The sequence below is a fragment of the Chrysochloris asiatica genome, unplaced genomic scaffold (assembly GCF_000296735.1).
Source record: "Chrysochloris asiatica unplaced genomic scaffold, ChrAsi1.0 scaffold00197, whole genome shotgun sequence".
In the NCBI taxonomy this organism is placed as follows: Eukaryota; Metazoa; Chordata; class Mammalia; order Afrosoricida; family Chrysochloridae; genus Chrysochloris; species Chrysochloris asiatica.
Window position 1 is genome coordinate 1,036,592 of NW_006408715.1, and position 18,877 is coordinate 1,055,468.

The 18,877-nt window shown below is 49.2% G+C and overlaps 4 protein-coding genes across 4 annotated transcripts; 2 read left to right on the top strand and 2 right to left on the bottom strand.

The window, feature by feature from the left end:
• Window positions 1-1,451: 1,451 nt before the first annotated feature.
• Window positions 1,452-5,309, top strand: INO80B (INO80 complex subunit B). Its single transcript, XM_006872418.1, has 5 exons — window positions 1,452-1,560; window positions 1,797-1,992; window positions 2,206-2,324; window positions 2,490-2,659; window positions 4,755-5,309. Exons 1-5 carry the CDS (start codon window positions 1,452-1,454, stop codon window positions 5,283-5,285), a joined length of 1,125 nt encoding a protein of 374 aa, XP_006872480.1. The 3' UTR covers window positions 5,286-5,309.
• Window positions 5,310-5,852: 543 nt separating this feature from the next.
• Window positions 5,853-8,163, top strand: WBP1 (WW domain binding protein 1). Its single transcript, XM_006872419.1, has 4 exons — window positions 5,853-6,123; window positions 6,963-7,065; window positions 7,192-7,368; window positions 7,502-8,163. Exons 1-4 carry the CDS (start codon window positions 6,055-6,057, stop codon window positions 7,957-7,959), a joined length of 807 nt encoding a protein of 268 aa, XP_006872481.1. The 5' UTR covers window positions 5,853-6,054; the 3' UTR covers window positions 7,960-8,163.
• A 344-nt stretch (window positions 8,164-8,507) lies between these two features.
• On the bottom strand, window positions 8,508-11,985 carry MOGS (mannosyl-oligosaccharide glucosidase). The gene is made up of 4 exons (XM_006872420.1): window positions 11,643-11,985; window positions 11,234-11,460; window positions 10,593-10,780; window positions 8,508-10,251 (listed from the first exon to the last, which is right to left on the bottom strand). The coding sequence occupies exons 1-4, from the start codon at window positions 11,983-11,985 to the stop codon at window positions 8,508-8,510; spliced, it is 2,502 nt and encodes an 833-aa protein (XP_006872482.1).
• Window positions 11,986-17,707: 5,722 nt separating this feature from the next.
• Window positions 17,708-18,238, bottom strand: MRPL53 (mitochondrial ribosomal protein L53). Its single transcript, XM_006872443.1, has 3 exons — window positions 18,147-18,238; window positions 17,929-18,041; window positions 17,708-17,844 (listed from the first exon to the last, which is right to left on the bottom strand). Exons 1-3 carry the CDS (start codon window positions 18,236-18,238, stop codon window positions 17,708-17,710), a joined length of 342 nt encoding a protein of 113 aa, XP_006872505.1.
• Window positions 18,239-18,877: the final 639 nt, after the last annotated feature.

The window sequence follows — 18,877 nt, forward strand, 5'->3', positions numbered from 1 at the left end:
ATTAAAAGATTATAGAATTTTTCCACGAACCTTTTGACTCTCCCTCATATTGTGCCTGTTTAAATGGCTAAACATCATTTTGAAACTAGTTTCTCCCATTTCATGTAGCAGCAAGATAGATTCATCTTATTCAAGAAAAAAAAAATAGGTAAAACACACGTTTTATATCAAGTTCAATAAGCACAAGAGGGTATATTATATATGAAAGTTAAATCTCTCTCCACCCATGTTCCCAGCCACCCACTGGCAACTGCTGTCACCAATTACTTGGCTAGCCTTAGGTATAGCTTCCCATTGAATGTTGTTGTGTGCCGTCGAATAAGTTCCGACTCATGTTGTTGTTGTTGGGTGCCATCTAGTGGTAACGACTCTTAGCGACCCTTGTACAGCAGAACGAAACACTGCCCCGTTGGTCCTGGGCCAACCTCTCATTCGTTGCTATGCCTGAGCTCATCGCCTCTGCTACTATGCCAATCCATCTCGTTGGGGGTCTTCCTCTTTTTCTCTGACCCTCCACCTTACCAAACATGATATACCTCTCCAGTGACTAGTCCCTCCTGACATGTTAGGAGTATGACAGACAAAGTCTGTCCATCCTGGCTTCCAAGGAGCACTCTGGCTTCCAAGGAGCACTCTGGCTGGTTATGTGCAGTGGAGTCAGTTCCGACTCATAGCGACCCTGTACAGGGTTTCCGAGGCTGTAAATATTTACGGGTGTAGAAAGCCTCATCTTTCTCCCTCAGAACAGCTGGTAGTTTCAAACGGCTGACTTTAAGGTTGGCAGCCCATTTCGTAACCAGAGCTACCAGAGCTCCTTTCTTCCAACTCATAGCGACCCTATATTGCATTTGTTGTTTATTAAGTGCCGTTCAGTTGGTTCTGACTCACAGCCATCCTGCCTAAGGTTTCCGAGGAGTTGTGTTTGTACCGCCGACCTTGCGGTCCAGCGCGTATCCTACAGTGCCACACCAGGAGTCTTCAATTGCTCAGGGTTTCCGGGAAACTAGCAAAAACCACCATCTGTCTCCTCTTGAGCGGCTGGTGGATTCGAATTGCTAATCTTGCGATTAGCAGCCCTCTGCGCAATCCACTCAGCCACTGGGACTTTAGTACTCTTCCAACGAGCTGTGAATTCAAGGGCAGGAAGAAGTCTTCATCTTTCTGTCCTTATAGCCTAGTACATTGCCTGCTCCGAGGTACGCACTCACTAAGTTTGAGTATAATTCTGAAATCAAGTGCAGAAGAGGGAGCCTGGACCAAGGGACAAAAAACACGCCCTTTTGGGCTGTTCAGGTCTCCCAGGTCCCGGAACTTTCTTTGAAAGGATTGTTGTTTCTCGGGAAGGACTTTTGATCGCAAAGCGTGCCCTGCACAAATATGGCTGCCACGACCCGGAAGTGACAGTTTACAGTATTTTGGTGAAGTTAGTTCTTCCGCGGGGCGGAAAAGGCATGTCTGCTTGTGTCCCGAACCTCTCCAGTCTCCTTTCCTTGCAGGATCCCATGAGTAAGCTGTGGCGGCGCGGGAGTACCTCCGGGGCTATGGAGGCCCCTGAGCCTGGTAAGTGTGGGGAAACCAAGCAACATAGGGCTGCTATGCAGAAAGGAGGCCCCTTTCTTGGTACTCTGGGTTTACCGGGTTCTCTGCCACAGGTGGGAAAGAGAAAGGGTGTTGTTGTTATGGTAACAGCGCGTACCGATGGGTGAGTGGTACCTCTCATGCGTATAGATTCTTCTGGGCCTCCCCGCTCTGCACCCCCAGATCGAAATGTTAGTGACAAGCCCACCTTCTTGCAGGGGAAGCGCTGGAGGAGTTGAGTCTGGCAAGTGCCCACAGTCACGGAGTGCACAAGAAGAAACACAAGAAGCACAAGAAAAAACACAAGAAGAAACACCATCAGGAAGAGGAGACTGGGCCAACACAGCCGTCTCCTGCCAAGCCCCAGCTCAAACTCAAAATCAAGCTGGGCGGACAGGTCCTAGGCACCAAGAGGTGAGTGAGATCAAGAGGAATTTCAGGAGCAGGCAGAGATGGGAACGGCTGACTGGACATCTGAGAGATAGAGAAGGAACACTTTGACCCCCCAGGACCCAGGTTAAGGGAGCAGGAACTGGGGGGAAGGGAAGGCTTTATGTAGCCACCAGGCACAGGGACATTCTGAGGAGACACTTCCTCCGCTTACCCAGTGGTGGTGTTTATTTACAGTGTTCCTACCTTCACTGTGATCCCTGAGGGACCTCGCTCACCTTCTCCCCTAATGGTTGTGGATAATGAAGAGGAACCCATGGAAGGAGTCCCCCTTGAGCAGTACCGTGCCTGGCTGGGTGAGAAAGGATCTGGAGGTGGGGATACTGAGTTCCTCATTGTACAGGACTGGTTAAGGGAGGGACTTGGTTCTGACAGGGTGAGTTCTCCAGTATTAACTTAGCTAAATGAGGGTGACACATTTGAACAATTGCACTATTTCTCTCTCCAATTTTCCTTTCCAGATGAAGACAGTAATTTGTCCCCCTCCCCACTTCGGGACCTGGCGAGCAACTTAGGGGGTCAGGAGGAAGAGGAGGAAGAGAGGTGGCTGGATGCCCTGGAGAAAGGGGAGTTAGATGACAATGGAGACCTCAAGAAAGAGATCAATGAGCGCCTGCTTACAGCTCGACAAGTAAGTTGGTGTTTCTTTAGTCATTTCCTAAATGTATATTTTGAGGTTACCATGTCCCACGTGCTACCTTGTCGTATCTTTTCTGTATCATCGATATCCTTAGGCAGTGTGGATATCAATGATAGAGAAAAAGATAAGACAAGGTTTCTGATTCCATCGAGCTGGTATTCTGGGGGTTGTTGTTGCAATTCCAAGCCATGGCAGAGTCAAGTCCAAGTCCATGTGTGCAGAGTGAAACTGCTCCATAGGGTTTTCAAGCCTGTAACCTTTCAGAAGCATATCTCCAGGCTTTGTCTTATGTGGTGCTCCTGGACGGGTTCCAACCAACCGCCAGTTTTTTCAGTCTTTTCAGTCCAGCAATTAACCATTTGCACTACCCAGGGACTCCCTTGTTGGGGTAGGGAGGGTAAATAAGTAAATACATAATTTCAAAAAGCTATAAGTCTATCGTAAAAAGAAAATAGGGTGATAAAATAGAAAGTGGCAGAAAAGAGATATACATTAGATATGGTGGCCAAAGAAGGCCTTTCTGAATAGATAATGTTGAGAGTACCAGATGAGTTCAGGCAGAGAGACCAGCAGGCACAAAATACCCCGAGACTGGAACAGTCCTAAGTAGGAAGCAAAGAAGTGGCATAATTTGATTGCGATTTGAATAGATTACTTTTGCGTCTCTGGAGAATAAATCTTGGAAGTTAGAGATTGAAGCTGGGAGACAAGGTAGGAGGCTGTGGAAGTAGTCAGGTGAGAGCTGCTGGTGACTTCAGCCAAGATGGAAATAGTAGAGATGGATCAGATTAGATGGATTCTGATTGTATTTTGGAAGAAGACACTTGTTTGGGGTGAGAGGAGGAAATGAAAAGAGGAGTCAAGGATAACCCTGAGTGTTTGATGTCATCTACTGAGATTAAAAAAAAAAGCTGGTTTCTACAAAAATAGCTTGTAGAGGTTGGGAAAAATCCAAGAGTTTGGGTGGCAGGGTAACACCACTGTTGCTTGTCTCCTTGAGAGTCAGAGAACTAAAGTTGAATGTCAGGAGATCTGGGCAGAGGCAGTATTAAGGGCTACCTGGAGAGAGTGGTCTTTATACCCCTTTTTCTAAGACATGGGCACCTCCAGGCTCTGTCTTCAATGACCCTCTGTTGCCAAACCAAAACTAGGGTTTGCCACCTGTCACTGTAGTCAATCACAAAGATGGGGGAAAATCCAATCCAAGCTTTATTAACAGAAAGCCAGCAGTCTGGAGGATGGGGAGGATGATCCTCAAGACTGTCCTCCTGACTCACAAAAACAAGCACATTATCTAGGGCAGTGTACATCAGCTAAGCATTTGATCTGTTTTTTTGTGTGTTCCACAGTGAGGTGAGTAATAACAGAACCTTTTCTCTTTATCTTAAATTACATGGAGAGAGAGAACAGCTTAGGACTCTAGACTCATGGAAAGCGAAAAGCTGTATGCTGGCAGCCAGGAGGCAGGCTTATAGAATGTGCCTTTTGGTGGTTTAAATGAGTATATATTCCTGAGTGTTTCTGTGTATATCCAAAAAACAATAACAACAGAGGGAATAGAAACAACTACTGTTGAATGATGATGCAGGAGGGGATTGTAATCATTGCAATGAAATGAAATACAATAGGATGAGTGTAAGACCGATGCTGTCCCACGTAAACTATTACTCAATTCACATAAAAAACTTAATTAAAAAAAAAATTAATTCCCAGGGTCTTTATGACCAGTGACTCAGTTATTTCCAGTGGCATTCAGTTTAATTTAAAGACTTAGGCACATCTTGTTTTCTTTCCAGAGGCCATAAAACTAAAACTCAAGACAGTTTTTCTGAGGGGAGATAGGAGAGTTTTCAGGGTATTACCTGCAAGGCAGAAACTAGAATTCTTAAACGCATAGTTCCATGCTTTCATGAGGTTTTCGGCTCCCGTAAAGATTTACAGCCTCGGAAACCCTGTATTGGGTCGCTCTGAGTCGGAATCAACTCCAGGGCACATACAACAATTTCTACTCCAAATTTGCTCCCCCTTGCGGCAGACGCCCCGGTCTTCTCCATTTTCTGACACTACCCCGTCTGTCTCCCAACAGCGAGCATTGCTCCAGAAAGCACGGAGTCAGCCTTCCCCGATGCTGCCGCTCCCGATGGCTGGGGGCTGCCCGGCCCCCGTGCTCACCGAAGAGATGCTGCTGAAGCGGGAGGAGCGGGCACGGAAGCGGAGGCTGCAGGCTGCACGTCGGGCAGAGGAACACAAGAACCAGACGATAGAGCGCCTCACCAAGACCGCTGCGCCCAGTGGGCGGGGAGGCCGGGGAACTGCGAGGGGCGAGCGGCGAGGGGGACGGGCCGCAACCCCGGCCCCCATGGTGCGCTACAGCAGTGGAACGCAGGGCGCCACCATGTCCTTCCCACCTGGCTTCCCCGCCCCCGCCCCAGTGTCCCAGCGGCCATCCCCATCAGGCCCGCCTCCACGATGCTCTGTCCCTGGCTGCCCCCATCCGCGCCGCTACTCCTGTTCCCGTACCGGCCAGGCTCTCTGCAGCCTGCAGTGCTACCGCATCAACCTGCAGATACGGCTGGTGGGGCCCGATGGTCCGGGATCTCCCCTTTTGGCTACTTGAGGCAAGGACCTAACATAGACTCTGTGCCCTTTCTTCTGGTTTAAATGTCTTCCTCTTTCCCCCATCCTATTAAATGCCCTATTCCCCCACTCTATTAAAAACGGTGCCTCGGCGTGTTCAGAATTGGGGTAATGAGATTTGAGCAGACCTGGCTTCCATACACACACCATGCCCCTCCCGTAGCTTGTGCAGACACACCTGTGTCCTGCAACAGCCGCAGTAAGACCTGTGGGTCAGTACTTGGCCTCAGCCAGACCTTTGGGTCCCCGCGTCTTCCAGTGGGGATTACCTGGCTTGATCCGGCATTTGGCATCATCGGGTAAATAGGGTTCAAGCCAATCAGCGGAAACTTGGATCTTCTAGTCTGCCGTTCATTGGATGATAGAGCAGTGGCATGCTCTGTGGTCAGCCATTGGTTATTGTTGCTGTCAATCAGACTGTGGTTGGAATCTTCCCCCACTCTTTGTCTGTGCAAGCTCTTGTTGTCTGGGAGAATGGCGGAGGCGCTCTTCAAGATTGGTCACTAAGCGAAACCCCTGATCTGTTTCTATTGGTCTGTCCGTTGAAGGGCGATGTTGATTGGTAGGGCCGAGGAACCTGGGTCTTAGTTGGCAGAGCTCTCCCCGGATGGAAGCTCCGGCTGCGGAGTGATGGTGGCGGCAGCAAAAATGGGCCGGGCAGGGGCCATGGTGGTGGTGGTAGAGGTGGCAGGGGCGGGGTGGCTGGTGGTAGAGGAGGCTCTGGTCTTCAGGGGGCTGTAAGTGGAGGAATGTCTCGGGCCAGCAGCGCGAACGGCAGCGAGGAGGCCTGGGGGGCACTTCGGTCGCCGCAACAGCAGGTATCCCAACAGCTCCAACCATTTCTTTTCCCTCGCCTTGTCCCTTCCTTTTGGAGGGTGGGGGAGGAACTCATGAGGCAAAGATATTAAAGAGTTCCTAAACATGTCCCTTCCACTCTGTCTAAACTTTATAACGTAGATGCAGTTGACTGGCTGCACCTCATAGACCCCATCCTATGGCTGCAGTGGAAGTTTGCAGTGGGTATCCAGTGACCGGAGGCATAGGGAGGCCCCCAGTGCCTTGCAACGGTTATTTGTGATGTTTTTCTATATGCCTATTGTCACAACAGAGTCCGACAGCGTCTTCTCTTGAGGGAGCAATTTGGAGAAGAGCTGGAACCCAGACTCGCGCCCTGGATGCCATCCTTTATCATCCACAGCAATCCCATCTGGCTGGGAGCATTGCTCTGGGTCTCTCACATTCCCTCCTCTACCTTAGGGATCCTGAGACGCAGGAATGGAAAGATCAAAGCATCGTAGCTTTGGAAGTGATCTTAAACCCCTTATTTATTATCTGAGTCCGTGTCTTAACAGATTCTGACAAAACCCTCCCTTCACCTTGGGGACCAGCCATAAATGAGAGAAACCTTGATATGGGAATTAAACTCTGACTCTTTGTCTAGTCCCTGCTGCTGCTTCTCTAGATTGCGATTTCAAACCCTCTTTTACCTTGCTAGTCCTATGGATATTTGGACACGCCTGTCAGCACCCCTTTGCCATCCTCTCATCACTTTCTCCAAGCAAAATTTGGTTCCTAGCATAGGATTGTGTATGTGCATGCAAGGGTTAAGGGTGAACAGTGGAATCACCTGTGGTTTTAAGTGCTTCCTTGTCCTCAGCTTCGAGAGCTGTGTCCAGGAGTGAACAACCAGCCCTACCTCTGTGAGAGTGGTCACTGCTGCGGGGAGACCAGCTGCTGCACCTACTACTACGAGCTCTGGTGTGAGTCTCCAAGGAACTCTCCTCAGGTTCCTCTACCCACCCTCCCTTGGACCTCAGAACTCTGGCCTTCAAGGACCCTTCTCTGCCTGGGAGATGTCTGAGACATTCCCTCCTTACCTCCTGCAGGGTTCTGGCTGCTCTGGACTGTCCTCATCCTCTTTAGCTGCTGTTGCGCCTTCCGCCACCGAAGAGCTAAACTCCGGTTGCAGCAACAGCAGCGGCAGCGTGAGATCAACTTGTTGGCTTACCATGGGGCCTGCCATGGAGCTGGCCCCGCCCCCACTGGTTCACTGCTTGACCTTCGTGAGTGACTTGAGGCTCTGGGCTGGTCCCTTCCATACCAGGGCCCAGAATCACTCCCCCATGCCTTTTTTCAGATCTCACCCCTATCCTGGTTACCGTCAAGCAATCAACTATGTCGTTCTCTCCTCTGCAGGCCTCCTCAGCGCCTTCAAACCCCCAGCCTATGAGGATGTGGTTCACCGCCCAGGCACTCCACCACCTCCTTACACCGTTGTCCCAGGCTCCTTGACTGCTTCCAGTGAATGTCCCTGCTGCTCCTCCGTGTCTAGCTGTCCTGCCCACTGCGAGGGAACAAATGTGGAAGGTGTTTCCTCCCACCAATGTGCCCCTGCTCACCAGGAGGGTGAACCTGAGGTAGGGGTGAGCTCTGCCTCCACCCCTCCCTCCTGCCGCTATCGCCGCCTGACTGGTGACTCAGGCATCGAGCTGTGCCCTTGTCCTGATTCCAGTGAGGGTGAGCCAGTCAAAGAGGCAAGGGCTAGTGCCACCCCCTCAGATCTGGAGAACCACTCCCCTTGTTCACTGCCCCCACATTCTGTACTCCAGGTCTCTCCGGTGGGGCTGGCTTCCAATGAAGGGGACATCCCCTAAATTTAGGGAGGATGGGTGGGTTACTTGCTTACCAGGAACTGGCCCAAGTTCGAGTTCTTGACCCTTCCCTGCCCTCCTATAATCTGCCTAAAGAGGCTGGAGTCCTGAGGAGAGGCAGTGTTTGGGGAATGTGCTAGCTCCACCCCATAAGACATACACAGGAGCCTTTGATCTTATTAAAGAGATATGAACTAGCTGCTTGTGGATTTGGGTGAACTAGAGTGCAACCTGATACACTCTATTTGATGTGACAGGATTTGGAGAGGATAGGTAATAGCCACTTATCCTGCCTTCCCTAAAGACAACCGACAGCCAAGACCTCTTGCTAAGGCAAAGCTGGCAAAAGCAATAGTATTTGGCTTGTTTTCAAATTTATTTAGAAAAATAGACTGAATTCACATGTATCCCAGAGCTGTAAGGGATGACATAAGGAGATACCTGAGATGAGCTGAGAGTTTGAAGCACTGGTATCTGAAGGCAGAACCAGAGACCTTGTTCCTCTAGGTCTAGAAGGGACCAGCCCAGAGCCTGTTACCCATCTTTCCCCTTCAGTAGTCTTCAGCCATGGCCAGTAGGACCAGGCTGGTCCAGCCCTGGAAAGGGCGGCAGCCCATTCCCCGCCCATCTCGGTCACTATATTGCTCCCATAGGAAGCCTGTGGCCTGATACTGCCGCCACACATTGCCCACTACATTGGCACGCAGTTCACTATAGAGCTTGGCAGCCCTGGTCTGGTGGGGACCCTCCAGATGCCTGTAATGGTGGAGTGCTCCCAAGGCCAAATAGTTTACATTGAGCCACACAGCACCCCTCCAATAAGGAGGATCATGCTCTGAATTGCGCTGGCCATAAAAGGAACTGGAAGCTGCCAAGGAACGCAAACCAAAAGGGCTCCAAAGATGGCGGCTGTCAGCTAGAACATCCAGCAAGGGCCCAAGGTGGGATGAGTTGGGGCTCAGCAGCCGAAGCAAAAAGGGAAAGAGACTGACATAGCCCAGGGCATCCACATATTGCATTCGAGGGTGGGGCCGACCCACCACCCGCACTAGCCCATGAGGGGGCCTAGACTTTAGTTGCACTGCTTTCGTGTGGTTCCCGAAGTCTGCAAAGACCCCTAGCTCTGGGGCCCAGTGTAGCTCATCCAGGCTTGCCTCTGCCGCCAGTGAGGTAGCCAGTGGGCTCAGTCTGGTAGCTGCTTCCACTTCCCCCAACAACTCTGCCAACTGCACCAACACACGGGCGCCCAGTGCCACCCAACACCGCAGATCCAAGTGCCGCTCAGCAGTCGAAGGATGTGAAGCTCGGGGGTAGTCATCCAGTCCAGAGGGCAGTGTCTTGGGGTTCAACAGGTTTGGCAAGGCTGGGTCCCGGCCCCGCCAACGATAAGATAGTGGGACTGGCCCTGCTTGACTCTGATGGAGCCAGGAGAACCAGGCATGCAGGCGGGGGAAGGCCCTGCGGAGGAAGGCAAAGTCTGCAGGATCATCCCCCTCTAACATGTGAATGATGGGCAAAAGAAGGGTTGGGGGGTTGGCATGTGCTGCCCGCTGCACCAGAAATTCTGGAGGCACCCGAGCACGGGCTTCATCGCCCAACACCTGCTCCCGTCCAATCCAGCCATCAGCATTGAGCAGCCCTAGCCAGTGGCCTAGGGCCTCTCGGGTAAGGTGGGGGTCCCAGCGCTGGACCACCAGCTGGTGAAAGCCCTCATCCCAAAGGAAGCCTCTTGGGAAGAATGACCGGGAGGGCACCGCTGTAAAAAGAGGGACAGGTGGAAAGAGGGCTGGGTCTGCCTTCTGCTCAGATCCCTCCACTCCCATGTCTGGCAACACCAGACCTTGTCCATAGAAATAGCCAATCCCACCAAGGAGGCCACTAAGGGCAGTCTGGCCCAAAGCTTGTTCTTCTGGGCTCAGGCCCTTTTTCTTCAGCTGGAAGGTCTTCTCAAAGCGCTCTCTAAAGGCTTCAGCATGACTCTCCAGGGCCTGTGTCAGGCGGCTGCCTGCTAGCCGCTCCGGAGCAAGGCTCCTTCCCTCACGGGCACTGCCAGACTCAAACACCAACTCCACAGAAAAGGGGGCTTTCAGTGTTACCTGCTGTATCAGAAACTGCCCTTGTCCCTTTCCTTGCTCATTTGGGCTTCTGTCCTCCCACTTCAGTGACCCTGGCAAGCCGAGATAGTGTTCAGGAGAGGTCCCTGGGGGCCGATGCTGAAACCAGCTATTTAGACGACTCTTCACCAGTTCTGTCAGCAGGGGCAGTCCTGGGTTGGAGGACCAGAAGACATTGTAGCTTGAAGAGAAGAAGAGGACAAATAAGAAACTTATTCAGGAGGAGGTAGTGGGGATCATATGGGGAAAAACACAAGGGCATCAGAGTCAGGATGGGAAAGTCTGGGGACATGGTGCCAGGAGAGAAGAGAAATAAATGGGGGAAAGGATGGGGAGTGATATAAATCAGGCTGTTAAGTGCTGTTGAGTCAGTTCCAACTCATAGTTTGTGAGTTTGAACCAGCACCTTGTGGTTCACACTGACCTTGTGGTTGAATTGCTTTTCCTACAGCGCCATACCATATTTTCATGGTTAGGATCCATGCCACCTCTACCACCACCCCACACTCTTCTCCCAGTTACCTGCCATACTTGGGGGCAGTATCCACGGGACTCGTTGGTGGCATCAGTGTAAGGCGGAAATGACCAAGTTCATTGGTATGCCCACTGATGAACTTCAACTGCCCCTTTGCCCCAACCTCTGGCACTAGGGCTTCCTTGCCATCTGTCACCACATAGAAGAACAGGGAGACCAAGGGGGTACCTGAAGCCTGGATAGCCAAAGGAGACACACAAAAAAGGTATCAGATAAGCATTCTTTTTTGGGAATCTGCCTCAGTAAGAGACGGGTAGTATGGTAAATATACATGTGGCAGTGTTGAGGTTCACAGTGAGATATGGGATAAAGAGCCTGAACAAGGTGCTCTGGGAAGTAATTCAGACCTTTTGTGGTGGGAACTAGTCTAAAAACTCTACAGAGTTTTAAAAATTAAAAGATTATTTCATTTGATTCTTGCAACTATCCTATGGGTTAGTTGTTATTTTTTATCTTTATTCTACAGACCAGAAAAACATGGCTTATAAACAGTAAATGGAGATGGTGGTACAGGAAAGTATTTAAGGCAGCCAGTCTCAGATGTCCTGCTGTTAACCTCCACTTCACACTATGTAAGGGAAGGGTAGAGGGAGTGTGGGCTGAGGAAAAGGTGTCCTGGGGCCCTGACCTGAGGCTCTACAGTCACTCTCCAGCTCCATTCCCCTCCATGCTGTCCCCCAGGCCTCTTGACGAACTCAGTGGTGAGCTTTAAGGCCCCATCTTGAATATGCTGCCGCCCGAAGGAGTGGCCGTCATGAAACTCCCAGCCATAGGGACCCACGCCGTCTCCCTGTTCACACGTGTGCCTGAGCTTGGGGGTCCCTGGGGTGGCACCCTGCTGCGCCCACATCAGTCCTAGGGGTAGAACGGCCACATAAGTCATAAAGAGAAGACCTGTTACTCTAGGTTCCCGAGAACTTCAGGGCATCCCTCTCCGTAACTCTCCTGGTTTGCTCTTCCCCACCCTTGCTCTGGTGGGAAACTATAGGCGTCTAGGTTAAGAGTCCAACCATCTGCCCGCCCCAGGGCCCGGTTACCGGTAAGGAGGGACTGCGGACTACGGGTCTTCATGCCAAAGTAGACATGGGGGCGGTAGGTACCCCAGAAGAGGTCTGGGGCCACGGCGGGGCTGGAGGAGTTGGGGGGCAACGCCGGGGGCGCCGAGTGCAGCGTGACTGCTCGCCGTGCACGGTGCCATGCCAGTAGCCAGCGCCCTGACAGGCCCAGGGCCAGCGACAAGACCACAACGGCCAGAGCCACTCCTCCGGTTGCGCTGCGGGACCCGCCGCTCCGACGCGCGGATCCGCCCCGAGACGCCCTCTCGGCTGCCCGCACTCCGTCCGCCGGCGTTCCGCGACGCCGCCGCTCGCCCCGAGCCATCCTGAAAAGAAGGTGAGCGTCGCAGGGGCACGGAGCAGTGGCAGCGGAGATCCGCTCCTGCCTCGCCTTTCCAGCTCGCGCACCAAGCCCGGGCGAGCACTGCTGTCAGCCCCACTTGCCAGTCCGAGCTTCCCGCTCCGCTCCCGCCTCCCACCGGAAGTCCCGCCTCACCACGTCAAGTTAAGTTCCGATTCCCGAACTGCGGGTGACGTGGGCCTTGAAACACAGGTTCACCTAGGGCTGCGTTAAGTGCCTATGCATCTTTCCCACGGAGTTCTTAGTCTAATCTCACGTTGAGTTCCCTTTTTCTTTTAAATTAAATAGGGACAGCAGGTGTGGCCTTGTAGGCTAAGCACTGGACCGCAAGGTTGATTTGAACTGCAAGGTCGGTTGTCCAGACTCACCAGCTGTTCCTCGAAAACCCTATACAGGGTCCCCAAGAGTCGGAACGACTCTATGGCATTTAACAACTGTATACATGTAACGTTAAGCATTGAGCTGCAAACCACAAGGTCAGCGGTTTGAGCCCACCAGTCGCTCAGCCATAGAAAGATGGAGCTTTCTGCTCCAGTGAAGATTTAAAGTCTCCTAAGCTCTGTGGTGAGGAGCGCTGGTAGCGTAATGGTTACGAATCGAGCTGCGAACCTTAAGGTCAGCGGTTCGAAACTACCAGCTGCTCCTCCACGGGAGAAAGATGAGGCTTTCTACTCCCGTAAAGATTTACACCCTCGGAAACCCTGTACAGGGTCGCTATGAGTCGGAACAGACTCGACGTCACTTAACAATAACAACAACAAGCTCTGTGGTGTGGCACTGTGGGCTAATAAGTCAGACTGCAAAGTCGTTTGAACTACAAGGTCGGTGGTTCAAGTTTACCAGCTGCTCCTCGGAAACCCTATACAGGGTCACTATGAGTCAGAATCGACTCGAGGGCACTTAAGAACAACAAAGCGCTGTGGGTTAATGCGCCAGACTGCAAAGCCGTTTGGACTACAAGGTCTGTGGTTCAAACTCACCAGTCACTCCTTGGAAACCTTATACAGGGTCGCAACAGACTAAACGGCACTTAACAACAACAAGCCCTATACAGGGTCACTATGAGTCAGAATTAAAGTTTCAAGGACTTCATTCTTCTTGGATCAACTATCAACACTCATGGAAGCAGCAGTCAAGAAATCAAGACATATTGCATTAGGCAAATCTGCTGCACAAAACCTTTTTAAAGTGTTAAAGAGCAAAGATATCAGTTTGAAGACTAAAGTGTGCCTGACCCAAGCCATGGTATTTTCAATAACCTCGTATGCATGTGAAAGCTTGACAATGAATAAGGAAAACCATAGAAGAATTGATGCTTTTGAGTTATGGTGTTGGAGAATACTGAAAGTGCCATGGGCTGCCAAAAGAACCAACAGATCTGTGTTGGAACAAGTGCAGCCAGAGTGCTCCTTGGAGGCCAGGATGGCCTAACTTTGTCTCTCATACTTCGGACATAATGTCACCAGAGACTAGTCACTGGAGATTTTAGTAAGGTGAAAAAGAGGAAGAAAAAAGAGGAAGACCCCCAGCAAGATAGACTGGCAAAGTGGCAATATAGATAGGCTCAAGTGTGGCAACAATAGTGAGGTTGTCCTAGGATCGAGTGGTGTTTCATTCTGCAGTGCTATGGGTTGGTACTGACTTAATGGCACCTGACAACAACAACATGAGTTGGAACTGACTCCAAAGTACTTAACAACTGCTTACATGCTGAGAACCTGAGACTGCTGTGTTAAGTGTTTTAGAAAGCTCAAGTAACTTGGCCTCAGCCACAGAACTAAGGTCGGTTTGAACTACAAGATTGGCAGTGCAAATTCACCAGCGGCTCCTAGGGAAACCCTAAGGTCGCTGAATCCAGACTGACTCAATCGCACTTTAACAAGTCTGATTGTGGCTGTGTCTAAAGGACCCTACGATTGAATTCAAACTCCTATTTCTGCTCAGCATAGAATTTATCTGTACAAAAAATGAGATGGGGCTAAAAGAATCCTAACAAGACCACAATGGTGGTGCACAAGCTTACAGAAAAAAACACCACAGCGTCAAAGCTTTCCCTGGTCTGAGGAGACTATGGGAACGCAGCAATAATACTTGGGGTTGATGGAAAAGTCAACATTACATTAGATGGTTGTGTTAAGTTCCTTCAAATCGGTTCCAACTCAAGTCTAGTGTTTCTGAGGAGCGAGTGGTGAGTTTGAACCGCCAACCTCATGGTTCAAACCAACCTTTCAGTCCAGTGCATTATCCTACAGAGCCATATCCATATTACATTTGATGGCAATTCATATGTAATTTAGATCCTAATTATTTTCCTTACCAACAGCAAGTTTTCAGAAAGTAAAAGTTCCTTTTACCATTAAAACAAAAAACTCTACTCTGCACTTTTATGCTGCCAAAACATCCTCTAGCTATTTATCTCCCATGCAAATTCACTGTCTCTAAAACTAATACTTTATCCTGCATGTCTACTTCCTTATTTCATTATAATTTGGCTTCTGGCCCCACTCTCCAATTCAACAATCACCTTTCAACCAAACCTAATGGTTGATAAACAACTCTTTTACCTTTCTTGCTACCATTATAAGTGCTCTACATCTACTGTAACAGTTAGTAACATACCTGAGGAGTTCCACTACTCATTTTTTAAATCACAGTAGTAATTAGTTATAGGTACAAGGTGGTGGTTGCTGTGGTTGCTAAGTGCCAGTGCTGCTGAGTCGATTTAGACTCCTACCAACCCTGTATAGGGTTTCCAACGAGTGCAAGGCATTTGCTGCTTGTTCTTTTTTTTAAAAGGCTAAGAAGGGGAGAGAGAAAAGAATCCTCTAAAAATGAGCAGATCTGTGTGCCATATGGTTTTCAGCTGGCTGATTTTTCAGTAGATGGTCAGGACTTTCTTGCAAACTGCTAACTTTTCAGTTAATATCAGTCTGATGAACTGTTTTCACCATCTAGGGATTTTCCTTTAAAGTAGAAAAGCAGTAATAAATGTAGTCATGGGATACAGACTGGGCAAAGTACACAGCAGCTAGTATGTGGAGGTCCTTGTCTGCCTGGCTGAACATTTTGAAGCTCTCCTCTAAACCAGTGGCTTTCGTCTTTTTTTTTTTGTACAGTCCTTGGAAAAAACTGCTACCCAGTTTGTACAGACACAGGAGCCCTGGTGGCACAATGGGTAAGTGCTTGGCTACTAACTGAAAGGTTACCAATTCAAACCCACCAGGAGCACCATAGGAGAAAAGACTTGGCCATCTGTACCTGTAGAGATTTTTACCCAGCAGACCCTATGGGGCAGTTCTACTGTCATAGAGGGTCACTGTGAATTGGAATGGACTCAACAGCATACAACATACAAATAAATGTACACACATACATACTGCATATTTTATACACATTATTATATGATTAAAACCAAAGTTTCCTAAAAGAACACTTCCCATACCATGGGCTATGTACTCTGATATTTTTAAATTTGATTTCACTTTTTTTTTTAAGGCTGATTTAAACCCCTAAATTGATTTCATGATCCACACTATGGTGGTAACTCGGTATGAAAGTCATTACTTTAGACACTGTTTCTTGGCACAGTATTGGGAGATAAAACCAGTGATGTGTTATGGAAAGATAAAATTAAGCAGCAGCAGAAATGGTTAGGCATGAGAGAGCAAGTGGGAAAGTGCAACTATGATATAAAAGTGAAAAAGAATGAGACATTTAGGAGCTTTGTTTAAAATTGACTGAATAGTCCTAAGAAGGGAGAGTAGAAATAATGCTGAGGCTTCAAGTCCAGGTGGCTGAGCAGATGGAAGTACAAGGGAGTTTCAAAAAGATCTTGGAAAAACCCATTATCTTTTTTTTTTTTTGCTTTAGTCAACAGAAATTTCTTTTCTCACAGTTTAGGAGGCTAGACGTGTAAATTCCGAACATCCACTCTAAAGGAAGTCTTTCTCTGTCAGCTCTGGAGATAGATAGGTCCTTGTCTCATCAGGCTCTGCTTCCTGGTTCCTTATCGCCACATGTCTTGGCATCTATCTTATCCCATCTGTTCTCTGTTTTTTGTTGTTGTTATTATTCTTGCTTTTCCTCTGGGATTTATTTTTATTTTTTTATTGTGAACTGAGTGATGGTTTACATGGGAGAACATTGGCTTTACACTGTTTCATTGCAATGATTATAGTCAGCCTCCATGCATCATCATTCAACAGTATTTGCTTCCATTCCAGTTTTTTGGGGGGGATGGGGGTGAGGGGATATACATAGAAACACTCAGGAGCATATAATTTAAACCACCAAAGGGCACCTTCTGCAAGCCTGCCTCCTGGCTGCCAGCACTCAGTCCTTCTCTTTCCATGAGTCTAGTCCTCAGCTGCTACCTCTCTCCATGTCCTCATCTCTGCCTCCATCTCTGGTGTCACTGCATAGGGTCCCACATTCTGCTTGTGCTCTTCTCCCTTGATGGTCCTAGGATCCTGTTTCTGGACTGTAAGATTAACTCCTTCCCCATTTTTGTTACAAAATTTCTACCTTTACAATTCTGACAGTCGCAATTCATCATGATAACAATTACTATTGAATCTTATCCCCCATCTCTTTTGACCAGACCCATCTATACAAGAGGAAAACTATTCAGTGGGAACTCTACCCTCTCCCCACACACTCATAAACTAAACTCCCTCCCTCTTGAAAATTTGTGCCTTTATCACCCCCTCATTTTAGGTAGCCAGTGTCTAAGTTGCCCGTCCCTATCTACCCTGTACACAAAGGGGATAGGATTGATACTTGATGGGAAGACTCCTTCCCTCTCAGTTGGTATTTTGAGCTACTATATCCATAAGCATAGGTCAAGTTCACCAAGTTTACATTCATTTCCTTTATCAAAAAAAATTTTCTTTTTCTTCCTCTAGTCAAGTTCTGATTATCAAGCCATCGAAGCTAGGTTAAATGGAAACTATCTGCAAGTTGGGTGTTATTGTACCACTATCTTTTTATTTACTTTTTCTACAAACTTTCTGAAGCCCCCTCATATGGGTATGTAAGGCTATTTTGTTTATTTCTTAAATAAAATCTGTTTTGGACAAGGAGAACTGGTGGAATTTGGGGGAGATTGGTAGTAGGTAACTGGAGTTATAAAACTGTAGCACAGAAATTGGAATTAGTGCCAAACAAAAATGCAGGGATTAACCCCAGAGAGTTCCAGTTGTGAGACAATGAGATACTCCAAGAAGAATATATATATAGAGAGAAAAAGATACAAGGCTTTACACCTACCAGAAGATACACTTACAACACATGTAACTGAGAATTAAATATGCAGAGAAGAATTAGGACCCAAGAGGAACAATTTCCACCATGGGGGAAATAAAAGAGAGAAAAAAATGAAAACTATGGAAAAAGCACTGGACTAGGTTAATCTCAAGAGTAAGAGGTACCTTGAGTTTATGGTGGGGAGAGGTAAATTCAAAAGTGTTAAGTAGGGAGTGCCAGCAAGAAAGTGAAATAAATTCAAGTTTGTCCAGATCCCTCTTCGAGTCTGTCTCGTCCCAGAAACATTCGTCGGATGTGCAGTCAGTCCACGGGCTTTCTGACAGGTGGGCAAAGGAGGTGGGGGCGCGGTTGTGCTCCTTAGTCCTCCAGATAGTGAGTTGAGTTGAGTGACAAGATCAAGTTCTTATATTAAATGCTCCAGTCAGTCCCGGCCGGTACCAGCAGCCGGCTGGTCCCCGCTTCCGGCCGCACTCCGGGCCTGGATTTGGGAGGCGAAGGCGGTGAGCATTTCCCGAGCGGTGAGGTGGAAACCGCGCATAATCAGACGGTGTCCGTCTCCTGGGGAAGAAGCAAGAGTAAGGCGCTGGAAGGAACGCAGGGCTGGAGCCTCCCCTTCCCACCCGACTCCTCACCCGAGCTCACCGAACAACACGTCCACGCAAGGTTCGGAGCCGTTGTGTCTCACGTCCGCAATCACCGAGCATTTGAGGTTGGTGGAGCGGACCTTCTCGCTGCTCACCGCCTGGAGGAAGGTCCTGCGGTGGTAAAACGCAAGAGGCATGACGGCCGGGCCGAGGACGCCCAGGGCCACAGTGCGAGGAAAGCGCACCCTTTCCCGCCCGTCTCCGCACCCCACGTACCTCGTTGACTCCACGTTCTTCTCGAAGGGGCAAAACTGAACACGAATCTCTTTGACCGAACGGAGCCCGAGCCGAGCCAAGACCGCCGCCATTATGACCTCCGCCCCGGAAGGGACTCGCGCGTGCGGCACTCTTACGCGTAGCGAGACGCTGTGAACGCCGGGATTCAGAGTTTGGAGGTCTAGGCGGGGTAGGACTCTCGGCCGCTGTCATCTGCCAGCTGTCCGGGATTCCTCAGACCAAGACGAAGGAAGGCAGGCGAAAGAGAGGTGTTTTCGGCGCATTGTATGGAGGCACCTGCTAGTCACACAGCTAGGGCCCCAAAGTAACCGATCAGTAATACTACCTGTTATTAATAGTCCTCTTGTACTAACCACAGTGAAGACAAAAAAATAGTGCAAAACCCTTTTGCATCTGGCTCCGAAACGCGTCAGTCCTCTGCAGCCTTTTCCCCTTCAGTATCTTATTGTGCCACATCTAGGTTAACACTATCTTAAATCTGGGTCTCCTCCCTGGAGAGGAAGCACTACTTCAGGGATTATATGCCTATCAAGAGGTAATCCGCACGGAGGTTACTGATAAGTATGTTGGACTCAAATCGAAACAACTGAAAATAGTACAGGACAGGGAAGGACAGCGTAACAGCCTTTGGCTCTGATCCCCGCGATTCCTGATGAATTAGCTTTGTTCTCAGCCTGGGATTTAAAGAAGTGGTTTATAAACTCTGCTTC

Bases quoted from the DNA above. Each gene is read 5' to 3' on its own strand.
- INO80B (XM_006872418.1), top strand. From the start codon at position 1,452: ATGTCTGCTTGTGTCCCGAACCTCTCCAGTCTCCTTTCCTTGCAGGAT. The intron at 2,325-2,489 runs GTGAGAAAGGAT...TTTCCTTTCCAG, and splicing joins GCAGTACCGTGCCTGGCTGG to ATGAAGACAGTAATTTGTCC. The intron at 2,660-4,754 runs GTAAGTTGGTGT...GTCTCCCAACAG, and splicing joins GCCTGCTTACAGCTCGACAA to CGAGCATTGCTCCAGAAAGC.
- WBP1 (XM_006872419.1), top strand. From the start codon at position 6,055: ATGTCTCGGGCCAGCAGCGCGAACGGCAGCGAGGAGGCCTGGGGGGCA. The intron at 7,066-7,191 runs GTGAGTCTCCAA...TACCTCCTGCAG, and splicing joins CTACTACTACGAGCTCTGGT to GGTTCTGGCTGCTCTGGACT. The intron at 7,369-7,501 runs GTGAGTGACTTG...TCTCCTCTGCAG, and splicing joins TGGTTCACTGCTTGACCTTC to GCCTCCTCAGCGCCTTCAAA.
- MOGS (XM_006872420.1), bottom strand. From the start codon at position 11,985: ATGGCTCGGGGCGAGCGGCGGCGTCGCGGAACGCCGGCGGACGGAGTG. The intron at 11,461-11,642 runs GTAACCGGGCCC...TTCTACCCCTAG, and splicing joins TCCGCAGTCCCTCCTTACCG to GACTGATGTGGGCGCAGCAG. The intron at 10,781-11,233 runs GTCAGGGCCCCA...TTGGCTATCCAG, and splicing joins GAGTGACTGTAGAGCCTCAG to GCTTCAGGTACCCCCTTGGT.
- MRPL53 (XM_006872443.1), bottom strand. From the start codon at position 18,238: ATGGCGGCGGTCTTGGCTCGGCTCGGGCTCCGTTCGGTCAAAGAGATT. The intron at 18,042-18,146 runs GTACGTGGGGTG...TTACCACCGCAG, and splicing joins AAGAACGTGGAGTCAACGAG to GACCTTCCTCCAGGCGGTGA. The intron at 17,845-17,928 runs GTGAGCTCGGGT...CTTCTTCCCCAG, and splicing joins TTGCGTGGACGTGTTGTTCG to GAGACGGACACCGTCTGATT.